Source organism: Saccopteryx leptura, chromosome 5 (genome assembly GCF_036850995.1).
Source record: "Saccopteryx leptura isolate mSacLep1 chromosome 5, mSacLep1_pri_phased_curated, whole genome shotgun sequence".
Classification (NCBI taxonomy): domain Eukaryota; kingdom Metazoa; phylum Chordata; class Mammalia; order Chiroptera; family Emballonuridae; genus Saccopteryx; species Saccopteryx leptura.
Window position 1 is genome coordinate 84126110 of NC_089507.1, and position 12208 is coordinate 84138317.

General features: G+C 44.6%; 1 protein-coding gene across 2 annotated transcripts in view; it reads right to left on the reverse strand.

The window, feature by feature from the left end:
• PPP3CA (protein phosphatase 3 catalytic subunit alpha) overlaps positions 1-8515 on the reverse strand; it is a 328201-nt gene extending 319686 nt beyond the window's left edge. For both annotated transcript variants that reach the window (XM_066384438.1, XM_066384437.1), the window contains exon 1: positions 8382-8515. In XM_066384438.1, coding sequence (XP_066240535.1) covers positions 8382-8439 — 58 coding nt within the window. In that variant the 5' untranslated portion in view covers positions 8440-8515. The remainder of the gene's footprint in view (positions 1-8381) is intronic.
• Positions 8516-12208: the final 3693 nt, after the last annotated feature.

Below are 12208 nucleotides of genomic sequence, written 5' to 3' on the forward strand. Positions count from 1 at the left end.
ATCATTCGGTAAGAATTTATTCAGTGCATAAGCATGGCATTTTACTAGGCACCAATGGTTCAATGACCATATTTTCCAAACAAAGATTTTGAATATACATATCAACAAAAAATATTATGTAACTTCCAAGTATATGCAGCAACATGAGAGACATAGTTTAGACATCACATATTAAAATTTTCAAAACATTCTAATTTTTTTTAATTTATTCATTTTAAGGAGGGAGGAAGAGAGAGAGAGAAGGAGGAAGAAAAAGAAGGGGGGAGGAACAGAAACATTAACTCCCATTTGTGCCTTGAACAGGCAAGCCCTTGGTTTCAAACCCGTGACCTCAGCATTCCAGGTCAATGCTTTATCCACTGCGCCACCACAGGCCAGGCTCTAAAACAGGGGTCCCCAAACTTTTTACACAGGGGGCCAGTTCACTGTCCCTCAGACCGTTGGAGGGCCAGACTATAAAAAAAACTATGAACAAATCCCTATGCACACTGCACATATCTTATTTTCAAGTAAAAAAACAAAACGGGAACAAATACAATATTTACAATAAAGAAAAGTAAATTTAAATCAACAAACTGACCAGTATTTCAATGGGAACTATGGGCCTGCTTTTGGCTAATGAGATGGTCAATGTGCTCCTCTCACTGACCACCAATGAAAGAGGTGCTCCTTCCGGAAGTGCGGTGGGGCCAGATAAATGGCCTCAGGGGGCTGCATGTGGCCCACGGGCCGTAGTTTGGGGACCCCTGCTCTAAAACATTCTAATGCCACATAGAGACAATTAAACATTTTATAGCAGAAGCCATAGCTGTTCCTGTCCCGCAAAAAAAACGGGGGTTATATAGTCAATGAGAAAGAGAGTCTAAATATTGGAATCTTAGAGCTGATGGATTTTATTTTAATTATGCTTCATATGAATAAAACTCTCTCTTTGAACATCAACCATCATTCTTCTAGTCTCATTAAGTGTAGAAAATACCTGAAAATGACAAACACTGTAAGCTGGTGGGTCATAATCTGAAGGCAGCTGTTAACATAAATCTCTGATATTTACTTGTTTGTTTTGTTCTTGGCAGGCATATGCAGAATTTCCAGTTGCAAGAGATAGAAAAAAGTCCACAGACATCAGATAGACCATAGTTTAAAATAGTGTCATAAAATATTTTGCTGAGGCAAAAGCATGAATTAGAATATAAAGAAGAAAAACACAAAGTTCTATTCCTCTCTATAATGGTCTCAATAAGAATGCATCTAATTCCAAAAACAAAGTATTTTAATAACTAATTAGTGCTTCCTCAGTCAGGGTATTTTTTTAATATCTAAAACTTTAGCTACCTGACGTACATTTATAAAATGGATTTGAGCTCCCAGCAATAGGTCTAAATCCTCAAGTTAATTGTCCATCTTTTTTAGACAGTTCAGAACACCTAACAACAAAGGAATATGAAATGTTTTATTTGATTTCTTATACGAAATATAATTGATGGCTTATCAATGAATACAGCCTAATGAATACAGGAAATGAATATAATACAGAACAAAATGGGTAAAAAATGTTGAAAATATGAGGACTATTAAAGACTTAATTTATAAACTGAAATCCTATTTCAGTGCCTACATCATTCCCACCTGATGACTGTATTTTAAAAAAGGAGTGGAATACCTAAGAAGCAGTGGTTGGTATTTGCACTTGAACTTTCGCTAGAAATTAACATAACCCTCAAACCAGAATAACAGTATGGAACATTATGTCTGATTCAGACAAAGAGGCTTACAATAACACCCTTCAAAATTATAGTAAGTAATACTCCTATCAGAAGAGTAGGCTATGTCTATTTCTATGCATATATTAACCCAAATTGAAAACAATTCTTAACAGTTCTCCTTTAGTAAAGCTCATGCCAAGATCAAACCAGATTATAACCTGTATCACCAGAATTTATATTTCTGCTAAATACAGACATAAAAGCTTGTTCTAAAAGAACTATTTCACGTATCTGGCTAATAACTCAGTAAAGCAATATTGAAAGAAAAAAAAGGTGATATCTTAAATATACAAAAAAAGTGAGTTTCATTCAGATTTTCAAGAAAGAGCATCTTTACTAAATTTGCTTACACTCACCTGCACTCTAGTCCCACCTGTGACCCACTTTCTAGCTGCTCTGTCTCCATTTCTTCAACTATAAAATCAGTGTCACCATAGGCTACTATTGTAGATTGAAGCTATTCATGGATTTCAATATTAATGGTTCTACCTATTTCTGAGTGACCCTGAAAACATGTTAGTATGTGGTCATTTGTAATTCTGTCAGCAGTGACTAAATTGCCATTCCCAGGTGGCACTAATGTAACCATTAGGCTCTCAAATCCCATTTGATGATCCTGATTCATACAAGTGATGGTGAGTACAGTGATTGCCCTTTTATGTATGGGGAAGGTAGCCTGTGACATTATCATATACATCAACAAAATTATAGAAAGTTGCAATTCAAAATCTCACTATATGCCTCTTGAATAGCAAAAGCATGCTACACCAGAATATTACTTAAAAAACTAACAAGATGAAACCTGACCTGCAGTGGCGCAATGGGTAAAAGTATCAACCTGGAGCACTAAGACCACCAGTTCGAAACCCCCGGCTTGCCTGGTCAAGGCACATATGGGAGTTGATGCTTTCTGCTCCTCCCACCTTCTCTCTCTCTGTCTCCTCTCTCTAAAAAATGAATAAAATTTAAAATAAAATTAAAAAAAAATGTTTTTTAACTAACAAGATGATTTTTTAGTATTTATCCGAGTTCCACATCATGAATCATCATCATTATAATCCTGGAATTATCCGATATCTATCTTCATAACACTTTCAAAAGGTAATTTAACTGGATTTGCTAAAAACGGAGTATGCCTAGAAAAATGCTGTTTTCCAATGAGGTCACTCTAAATGAATTCTTTCTTTGGTTTTGTAATTAGTTTCAACTTTATACATGACTGACACAAAAAAGATATGGAAAAGCATAAAAGCCCAATTATAAAAGTTATAAATTCACAGTACATCAAAGTCATGTTTCATCTCTAACATTCCGAATAAAAGCAATTCATAGAAAAACAGATTTTTTTGTTTTGTTTTGTTTTATTGTTTCTTTTTTTTGTTTTTTGTTTTTCTTTTTGTACTTTTCTGAAGCTGGAAATGGGGAGAGACAGACAGACAGACTCCCGCATGCCCCCGACCGGGATCCACCCGGCACGCCCACCAGGGGCGATGCTCTGCCCACCAGGGGGCGATGCTCTGCCTCTCCGGGGCGTCGCTCTGCCGCGACCAGAGCCACTCTAGCACCTGGGGCAGAGGCCAAGGAGCCATCCCCAACGCCCAGGCCATCTTTGCTCCAATGGAGCCTTGGCTGCGGGAGGGGAAGAGAGAGACAGAGAGGAAGGAGGGGGTGGGGGTGGAGAAGCAAATGGGCGCTTCTCCTATGTGCCCTGGCCGGGAATTGAACCCGGGTCCCCCGCACGCCAGGCCGACGCTCTACCGCTGAGCCAACCGGCCAGGGCGAAAAACAGATTTTTAAAAACATTTTTAAGCTAACATAAGCAAATGTTATAGTAAACCTCTAACTAGATGCTAAGGTATTACTTTTGTCACATTTTCACTGGATGTCAAGAAATAGACTGCTTATTTTAAAAAGTGTGGTTTGTCCCCACAGTTCCCCAAAACTATTATTTTTTATGTTAATTCTTCTAATTGACAGCATTTTAGAATCATTGGAATTTTCCTGAATCCTAGCCTAAACAGCCTTAAGCCTTAAATTTAGAGAATTTTTTGAAAACAATGCACTTGTTATATTTACTTTATAGTAATGAATAGATCTATCTAATTTGTAATTAACAGCATTAACTTGCATCCTGTTCACTAAGTCCTGAAAAGAATTTATCAAGTATATTAACGATGCCCAAACAGTGTTGTTTATACATATTATAAATTAGAATAGCAGACCCCTTTCTTCACATCCACTGCTGATGTAATCTTCAGCCACCAGACATTTAGTCATAGTAAGTTTCAATTAATGACCCTGAATTAATGAGCTTTTACTATACTCAAATGGAAAACCAGATACAACTGATGGTAACAAACGTCAGTAAAATAAATTCACAATAAGCTCTTCTTGACAACTGCAAATAAATAGCATTATTTAATACTCCAGATTTGTTTCTTTTTAATACCAGTCTCATTCACCTAAAAAAATGGTGGCTTGAATCCTTATTTCCTTAACATTTTTTTTAACTGTCATCTTCTTTCTTACATGATCTTAGATATCTTTCCAGAACTTCCCTATGTGTACTCTGTATACAAGAAGTATATAAGCTGACAATATACAAAAAACAGCTTTTTCTTTTGGATTCCCCGCAACCAAAAGCAACCTGACACAAACCAGCACAAGAGTATCCTATCTAGAGTTTTTGAGGAATTCCCTAAAATTTTCCCCAGAACTCACCCCTCAACAACCTGCAATGGTATCTGGAATGTCTACCATTAGAATCAGTTCAGGAGAAGGTACAAGAGATGGAAGCAGAGGCAAGGGCAAGAGATGGGAAAAAAGCAGTGTATGTACTCAGTTATCACGTAGTTTACTTTCTTCCAAGTATTTAACTACGATGTAGCAAAGTTCCACAGCCAGTAGGGAATGGTAGGGTCAAAGCAGGAGTTAAAGGCAGGTAGTCAAAGAGAAATGAAAAGAAGCCAAAGTTTGGGAAAAGGCCTGTGGAGCATCACTGCAGAGAAAAACCGGACTGTGGGCTATACTGGGGAAGGGGGGGTGGAGAATGAGGAGTATTCTTCCATTTATTGTCTTTCACTTTGGCCTTATATTATGCAATGTTTCTTTTTTTAAAAATGTAAAACAATGAATCAAATTATTCTAATTTCCAACAAATGGCATTACCAAGATGTTTTCTCTGAATTTTTGTACTTTCTACTTATCCAAGAACAGTTAAAATTAAAACAGCGTTAGTTTTGCAAAATGAAGTAATTTTTTGAGGTAATCTAAATTACTGCTTTTCATCTCCAATGCTGCCATTCATTTCCTTTCATTTCTAAGATTTAGAAAACTCATCAGGATCTCTGAACACATTCCATAAGGTGCTGCAAACCTGAAAAATTAGTTGAAACTTAAGCCCAACCAACCTTTCTAAAGTTGCATTCTAGAATTACCAGTCAAGAAAATCATATTACTACAAACACACAAGCACAGCTTTATTTGTAAATAGCAATTTGTTATACAACAAAAAACAAATCACACTAATGAAGGTAACTGTAAACAAACGCCATGGTAATAATGATCCAACTACCTCTAATTGTACTTGGTAAAAGGAGAGAAAGCTTAGAAAACACAAACAATTCCTAAAGGATAATCCCTCTCCTGCATTAAAGAGTAAGTCCATCTCAGAGAACACAGATGAGTTCTTGCAAAATTTAGAGTGAAGTCAGTTTTGTGAACTGTCTTATCTAATTTTTATAAATATGAAAAATTGGTAATGTTTTCCATTCATTATACATGTACTTTGTATTCACTAAACATGTGTATACATATTCAAGAGGAACTGCTGTTTCATCGTAGACTGATCATTAAAATAGGTTATCATCTCAAATAATCAAAAAAATCATAATCATATGTATGACAACTGTTGAACCCAACACTTGATAATGCCTTTTAAGCCAACAATATAAAGTATTTAAGACAGTATAATAGGCCCTGGCTGGTTTGCTCTGTGGTAGAGCATTGGCCGAAGTGTGGATGTCCTGGGTTTGATTCCAGGTCAGGACACACAGGAAAAGCGACCATCTGCTTTTCCACCCCTCCCCCTCTCGCTTCTCTCTCTCTCCCCCTACCTCCTCCTCCTCTTGCAGCCATGGTTCAATTGGAGCCAATTGATCCCCCGGCTCTGAGGATGGCTCCATGGCCTCAGCCTCAGATGCTAAGAAGAGCTAGTTGCTACCGCGCAATGCCAGAGCATCGCCCCCTAGTGGGCTTTCTGGGTGGATTCCAGCCCTGGTGTATGCTGGCGTCTCTCTCCTTCCCCTCCTCTTACTAAATTAAAAAATTAAAAAGACAGTATAAGAAATAGCGAGAGTGTGTCTACCTTAAAAATCAGGATTTGCCAATTAAAACTTTTTCCTATGAATAAAATTTCATATCCAGAGCCCTATCAAAACAAATGTAAAGTTAACTTTTCCTATTTTGAGTCTATTATCCACATTTGCATTTCAGTTCTGCAATAATATGTAAACCGAACTTTGAGAATCATGGGTACTGTGTGTAATTACGATAGAAACTCCATTTATAATAATATATGTAATACAGCACTGGAAAGAAAAAAAGTAAAGCAAAACAGCCACAATGGCTGAATGGGCTCTTTAACATTAATTGGTAAAAACACCAAGCCTGAATGTATGAACAATTATTTTTACATTCTTCACTTGATGACAATTTTACATTTACATTTAGAATCCACACTATGTGATTTAAAACATGAAATGTGATCTCATGTGTGCGCATTGTTTAATTGCTGACATATTTACTCCTATGTGAACTGCAAGCTTTATATTGTTTTGAAAACAGATCATCTTAACATACAAATTGGAGTTATAACTAAACTTCACCCATTAGGATGATACTTGTTATTCTCTAATATCTTAGGGAAAGGTCTTGTTTTTTAAATGCCAACAGAAAACTCTAATACAAACATAGTTCTTTTGAATGAATTTCAGTGGGCTGTTTACAGGAAGATCCATGCCTGCAAAAAGAAGATCTGCGTATCTGGTAGTCCTATTTCCAGTCATTTTTGCAGATATTTCCTCCTTATTTTGATGGGTCTATGAATACCGCATGGAGGCAGAAATGATCCTATTATAACCAAACAAGACATTTTATGCTTTTTTCTTATAAAGGAGACCACAATTTCCCCAAACATCAATAGAACACACAAAACTTTAAAAACTGAGCAAAGCTGAATGAAGAAGCAATGAACAATTCTGAAGCCTCTAATGACTTCTGTTTATCACGGTGTTTTGGCTGCTGGGTTACTTCACCTAAGGGCTCATGATGCAAATGACTTTATTGCCTTGCTTGCAAGCACTGGCCACATAAGATCCTATCTCTGTTCTACACCCCACACACACACTCACACACACTCTACACCAGCCAGTGTTGTTTCCAATTTCAGAGGCCCACTCTGCGCCTAGCCCACGCCCAACCCTGCTTTGCTTCGCATTCTGACCCTAGGAATGAGGGATACTACTTAATCCTGGCGGATCTGCTCTGTTGTCTCATCCTTCCAGGATTCCTAGGATGGTTCCTCCCCCATTCCACCACGGAATACAACCAGGACGGATTCCCCGGTGCGACAGAAGATACCACTGCATCTTCCCTTCCTCATCCCATGCATCCAGCTTCTATTTGCCAGAAACCCCAGAGCCATCCCCGACAGTAATGTACGATCCCAGGCTCTGGGAGAATCAAAGAGCCCATTAAGAAGGGGGGTGACAGGAGCACGGAGGAAGCGAGCGGGGCGAGTTCACCACTGGGGAGGTGTGCTCCAAAGGGGAACCATTCAAGAGCAATGACAGGTCGGCGGGAGAAGGCTGGGGGGTGGTGAAGGAGGTTAGAGAAGTGCTTTCCGCGTCTTTCTCAGGGCCTGCGGGGGAATCCCAGGGCGGCGGCGGCGGGGCTCTCGGGTCGTTCCCCGCCTCCCGCACCCCCGAGCGTCCCCTCCACCGCCCCCTCCGCCTGCGGCCACCCCCGCCTCGCGCGGCAGGCAGCGCGGGGCTCCCCCCACGCTCTCCCGCTCTCTCGCGAGTCCTGTGCAGGCCCTTCCAGGGGGAGGGGGTGGGGGCGCCGAGGGAATTGCTGCAGTGGAGCGACGAGAGAACCCTTCCCGAGCCAAGCAATCCGTGGAGAGCCATGGCCACATAAAAATGCCATATTAATTTTTTAAAAACCATAAATCACCCCTCCCTATGCAAAAGAAAACCATAAACCCGATCCCATGCAAGCCAGTGAGCAGCCACCCACTTCCTATTTCTGTCACAGTAGCTACACCCTGCCAGCAACCACCCCCGGGCGCCCCCTCCCGCCCCCGCCACCCCCGCAGCCGCCTTCCCAAGGCTCAGCCATTTGCCAAATGACGCCCCCGTAAATAAAAATGCCCTCGCTGGGGCTGGGTGGGAGGCGTGGGGGAAGAGCGCGCGAGAGATGGGGGCAAGGGTTGCACAATATCCTAGAAGGTCCGTGGCTGGAGCGGCGAGAGAACCGGGGGCGGGGGAGGGGAGGCGAGCCGCCCGGGTGCCTGCGGCACACGGTGCACCCGGGAGACCGCGGCGCGCCGCTTACCTTTCACCACCCTGTCGGTCGTCGACAACTTGGGATCAATTGCCTTGGGCTCGGACATCTCCAGCCGCCGGGGGACAGCGACGCGCTGTTCGTCCGTCCTACTGCACAACCCGACCGGACCGGCGGGCCAGACACTAAACGCCGCCGCTGCCGCGCTGCAAACCGCTTGGCTGGAGGTCTAGGTTCTGAGCTGGCTTTAAAGTTACTGCCTTCTCCGTGCGTCCCTCTTCCTCCTCCTCCTCCTCCGCTGCCGCCTCCGCCTTCACTCCGCCGCCGCTACCGCCAGCCCCACCGACTCCACTCCGGGCACGCGTGTGTGGTGATTTATTTATTTTCTAAGCACGCCTCTCGGTTCTTCTTTTATTCTTGGGGAAGGGGGATGGGGAGGAGAAGCGCACACACGAGCACCCACCCCGGCACGGAGACCCGGCACCGCGGAATGGAGCCCCACTCGCGCACACTGCCGGGATTAAGACCGATCACATGGGGAGGGCCGGGGGCGAGGGAGGAGAGGCAGGGCCGCCGATGTCAGTGCCACCAACCGCTCCTCGGCGTCCCCGGCGGCGGAGAGGCGCCCGCCGCTGCTGCCGCTGCTGCTCCGGCTGCCGCTGCCGCTGTCGCTGCTGCTGCTGCTTCCCCACACCGAACGCCGCCGCAGATCCGCGGCCGCCGGAGACGTTCCGCTGCCGCGCTCGCCAATGCCTCCTCGCGCCGCTCCTTCACTCACACAGGCAGAGCCGCGGAGCTCGGCAGACACAGTCCCGGGCGCAACCTACCCTCCTCCGCCGCCGCCGCCTCGGGAGCCGCCGCCGCCACCGCGCCCGCCTCCGCCTCCTCCCCTTCCTCCTCTCGGCCCCCGCCTCTAGGGCCCGATCAGCCAGCCTCCTCCTCCACGCGGAGCCCGCCCCCGGCTCCCCGCCCCAACGTCGGAACTGCTGGCGTTTATTGGCTGGAGCGTACGTCATTCTAGGCCGGGTGACGGCCTCCCGGTTCCGCCCGCCTCCCGCTCCTCCTCGAATGTCCCGCCCCATCTCTGTTTTCTCCCAGCTGCTAGTCCCGCGGGCCTGCCGCGTCCACTGCCGTCCCTGCTCAGGTGTCTCAATTGCTGGCAGGACGGGATTAGTGAAGGAGCATGGACAGGGGTCGCAGCTGGAGGGGCTCTACCAGACCACCCCAGCTCCGGCTCCTTACCCCCTAGATCCCGCACACACCCCTGCGCCGCTTTGGTTAACCGTGCCTTGTCGGCTGGGTTAAGTCGCAGTGTGAGTAGCCAGGTGCGGAGACTTGTCTCCGAGTGTGTGCGTGGCCCGCGAGAGGGCAAGAGGGGGGAGGCAGGGCGAAGCGGGAAGGAGTGGGGGTGAGAGGCGACCAGGAGAGGGCGGAGGAAGGAAGGGCGCGGGGAGTTCCGCGGCCGCGGCACAGTTGCTGTCGCTGCCGCAGCTGTCCAGGGAGGATCGCCAAAATGTCGACGAATAAACAACTTACCCACCTTGGGGAGCCGGGCTCCGCCTGTGATGGGTGTACAGTTGTTTTAGATATTAGGCCTTTTTTTACCGGCAGTGTGGTGCTTACTAAAGTTTCCCACCCTTGGCTCCACAACTTCCGAGGAGGTGGGCCGCTCCCGTGCGTCGCGGGCCGGGGACAGAGCGGATATACGGAGCGCCGTGGGACGCGGGAGTGGGCCATCCAAGGAGGATTGGGACAGGAGCCCAGGCGACTCTGGACAACTCTGAGTCACAGGGAGACACTCTAAGACCCTGCGAGTCTCCGTGGAGAAATGAGGGGACGGGAGAAACACCGGAGAGGGTCACCTTTTCCCAGTTCGCACACGGAGCCACTGGTTGGGATTCATGACACACCTCCCTTCCTGCTGTTTCCAGTGGTTGGACGCCCATTTGTTGCTACCGATATTTACGTGGCCTTGAAGCTCTAGGAGCATCTACACTCTGGTTCCTCCAGTTGGAAGGAGAATAAAGAGGGAATTCAAGGCAGAGGCCAGGGGGTGACAGTAGCTCAAATGCTTCTTTCTGGCCTACCTAGTATGCCAAAAAATGAGGAGTGGCTCTCCTCTGCCAGAAGGTCACCTCTTTACAGCCCCTTTCTCCGACCAACCTCAGTTCAGCACCAAGGGCTAGCAAGGAGGTTGGAGTTTCTTTGGTAATAATGAAGAAAGCTAAATAAATTTCTCACCTTCCGTCCTTCCTGTTCTATTTCCAAATTCCTTCCATATCAGCTTTTTCCTGTTTTCTGAATGAGACAATGAGCCTCGTAAAAGGTCTAAGAAAAGATTTAGGGAGCTAGGAAATAGAGCAAAAAGTGTTTGGGGGACAGGGATTATATTAAAGTTCAAACTTGCAAATAAATTTTAGAACTGACTGCTGGTGCTGGAGTATGTCTTGAACAGTTTGGCCTGTAAAGAATAAGAACAAACTCTAGAAGGCCTCTGTGGAGGCATCCTATCTTGAAAGAAGACCATACAGGGTGTGTCTCACTGACTCAGGGAGGCTGCCACTGGCGCCAAGGTTCTGCTCCCCAATTCAGAACCCAGGATAGTGTGTGGTAATTAGGCAGACAGTACATTCAATAAACATGTATTGTTATATGTCAGACACTGTGGTAGGTAATTTATGTGTGGGGTGGGGTGAAAATGGGTCTTGTCCTCAATAAAGCTGAGAGTCCAACAGAATTGTCATACAAATGTGAGCTCTGAGAGACCACTGTATCATCTCAGAAAGGGGTTGTTCAGAACAGCCTCCCAGCATGGGCAGAACTGTATAGTTGTTAAGGCAGATTTGGGATGTTGGTCCCTGGCCAGATGGCACAAAGCCAGGCAGGGGTGCCAAGACCTGTGGTTGATGAAGAGGGCCTGATTGAAGAAAGACCAGGAAACCATGTCCAAGGATGCTCACTTCCAAGACCACGATGTTCTCTCCCACATGTTAAAAACAGAGATGCAGTTTCCACCATTGTTTGAACTGACTTTTCAGGTTTAGGAAAAACACCTTTGAACCAAGATCAGAAGGCTTAAAATGTCAGCACCATAAAAAAGTTATATGATACAGATGGGAAATAAAGGCATACCTCTGAGGCACACCCTTCAGTCCGCTACAAGACTAAGACACCTCCTAGCTGAGGTATGTGTGGGGAAAAAAAAAAAAAAAAAGGTTATGAATCATAATCACTTTACCACACATCTTATTCTAATCAGATAACTTTAGTGCATGTGTATGGTTCCACACTGTTCCAACACAGATATGTCTTAAACAAAACTGGACCCTACTTTGAGAAAAACTAGAAAACAGCATGTTAATGGGGAGTAGTTATGTCAACATTCCTGGCCTGCTGAAATAGCCAAATCATCTTTTTTTATTCAGAGTTGTTTGTTTTTTCAGATGTCCTACTCTCTGCTACTGCCATTTTTTAAAATCTTGTTAGACTGACCAGGCTAACTCTGATAATACTACATTTGCATATTACCTTATACTTGAAATCTACATTTTCAAGCAATTCCTGGATACTGACTTTTAACAATGTCCTCTGCTTATAAAGAAACAGGAACAAAAACAAGAGGAAATAAAAAACCTTGGCAAAGAAAACCAACTTGCTGTTTACTAAAAAAATTGTATTTCCCTTCCTTTGTATCTTTCTCTGGGAAGCACCTGCCTAGGTAGGAATTCCACTTCCTGGCCTGCTGCTGCTTGCATCTAAGTGGGTCCATGTGACTTTCTCTGGTCAATGAATTATGGGCTGGAGTATTTCATCACTTTCAGGCAAAAACAGTTAAGCAGCAGATATATATAATGTGAATTCTATTCTCCAGCCTATGA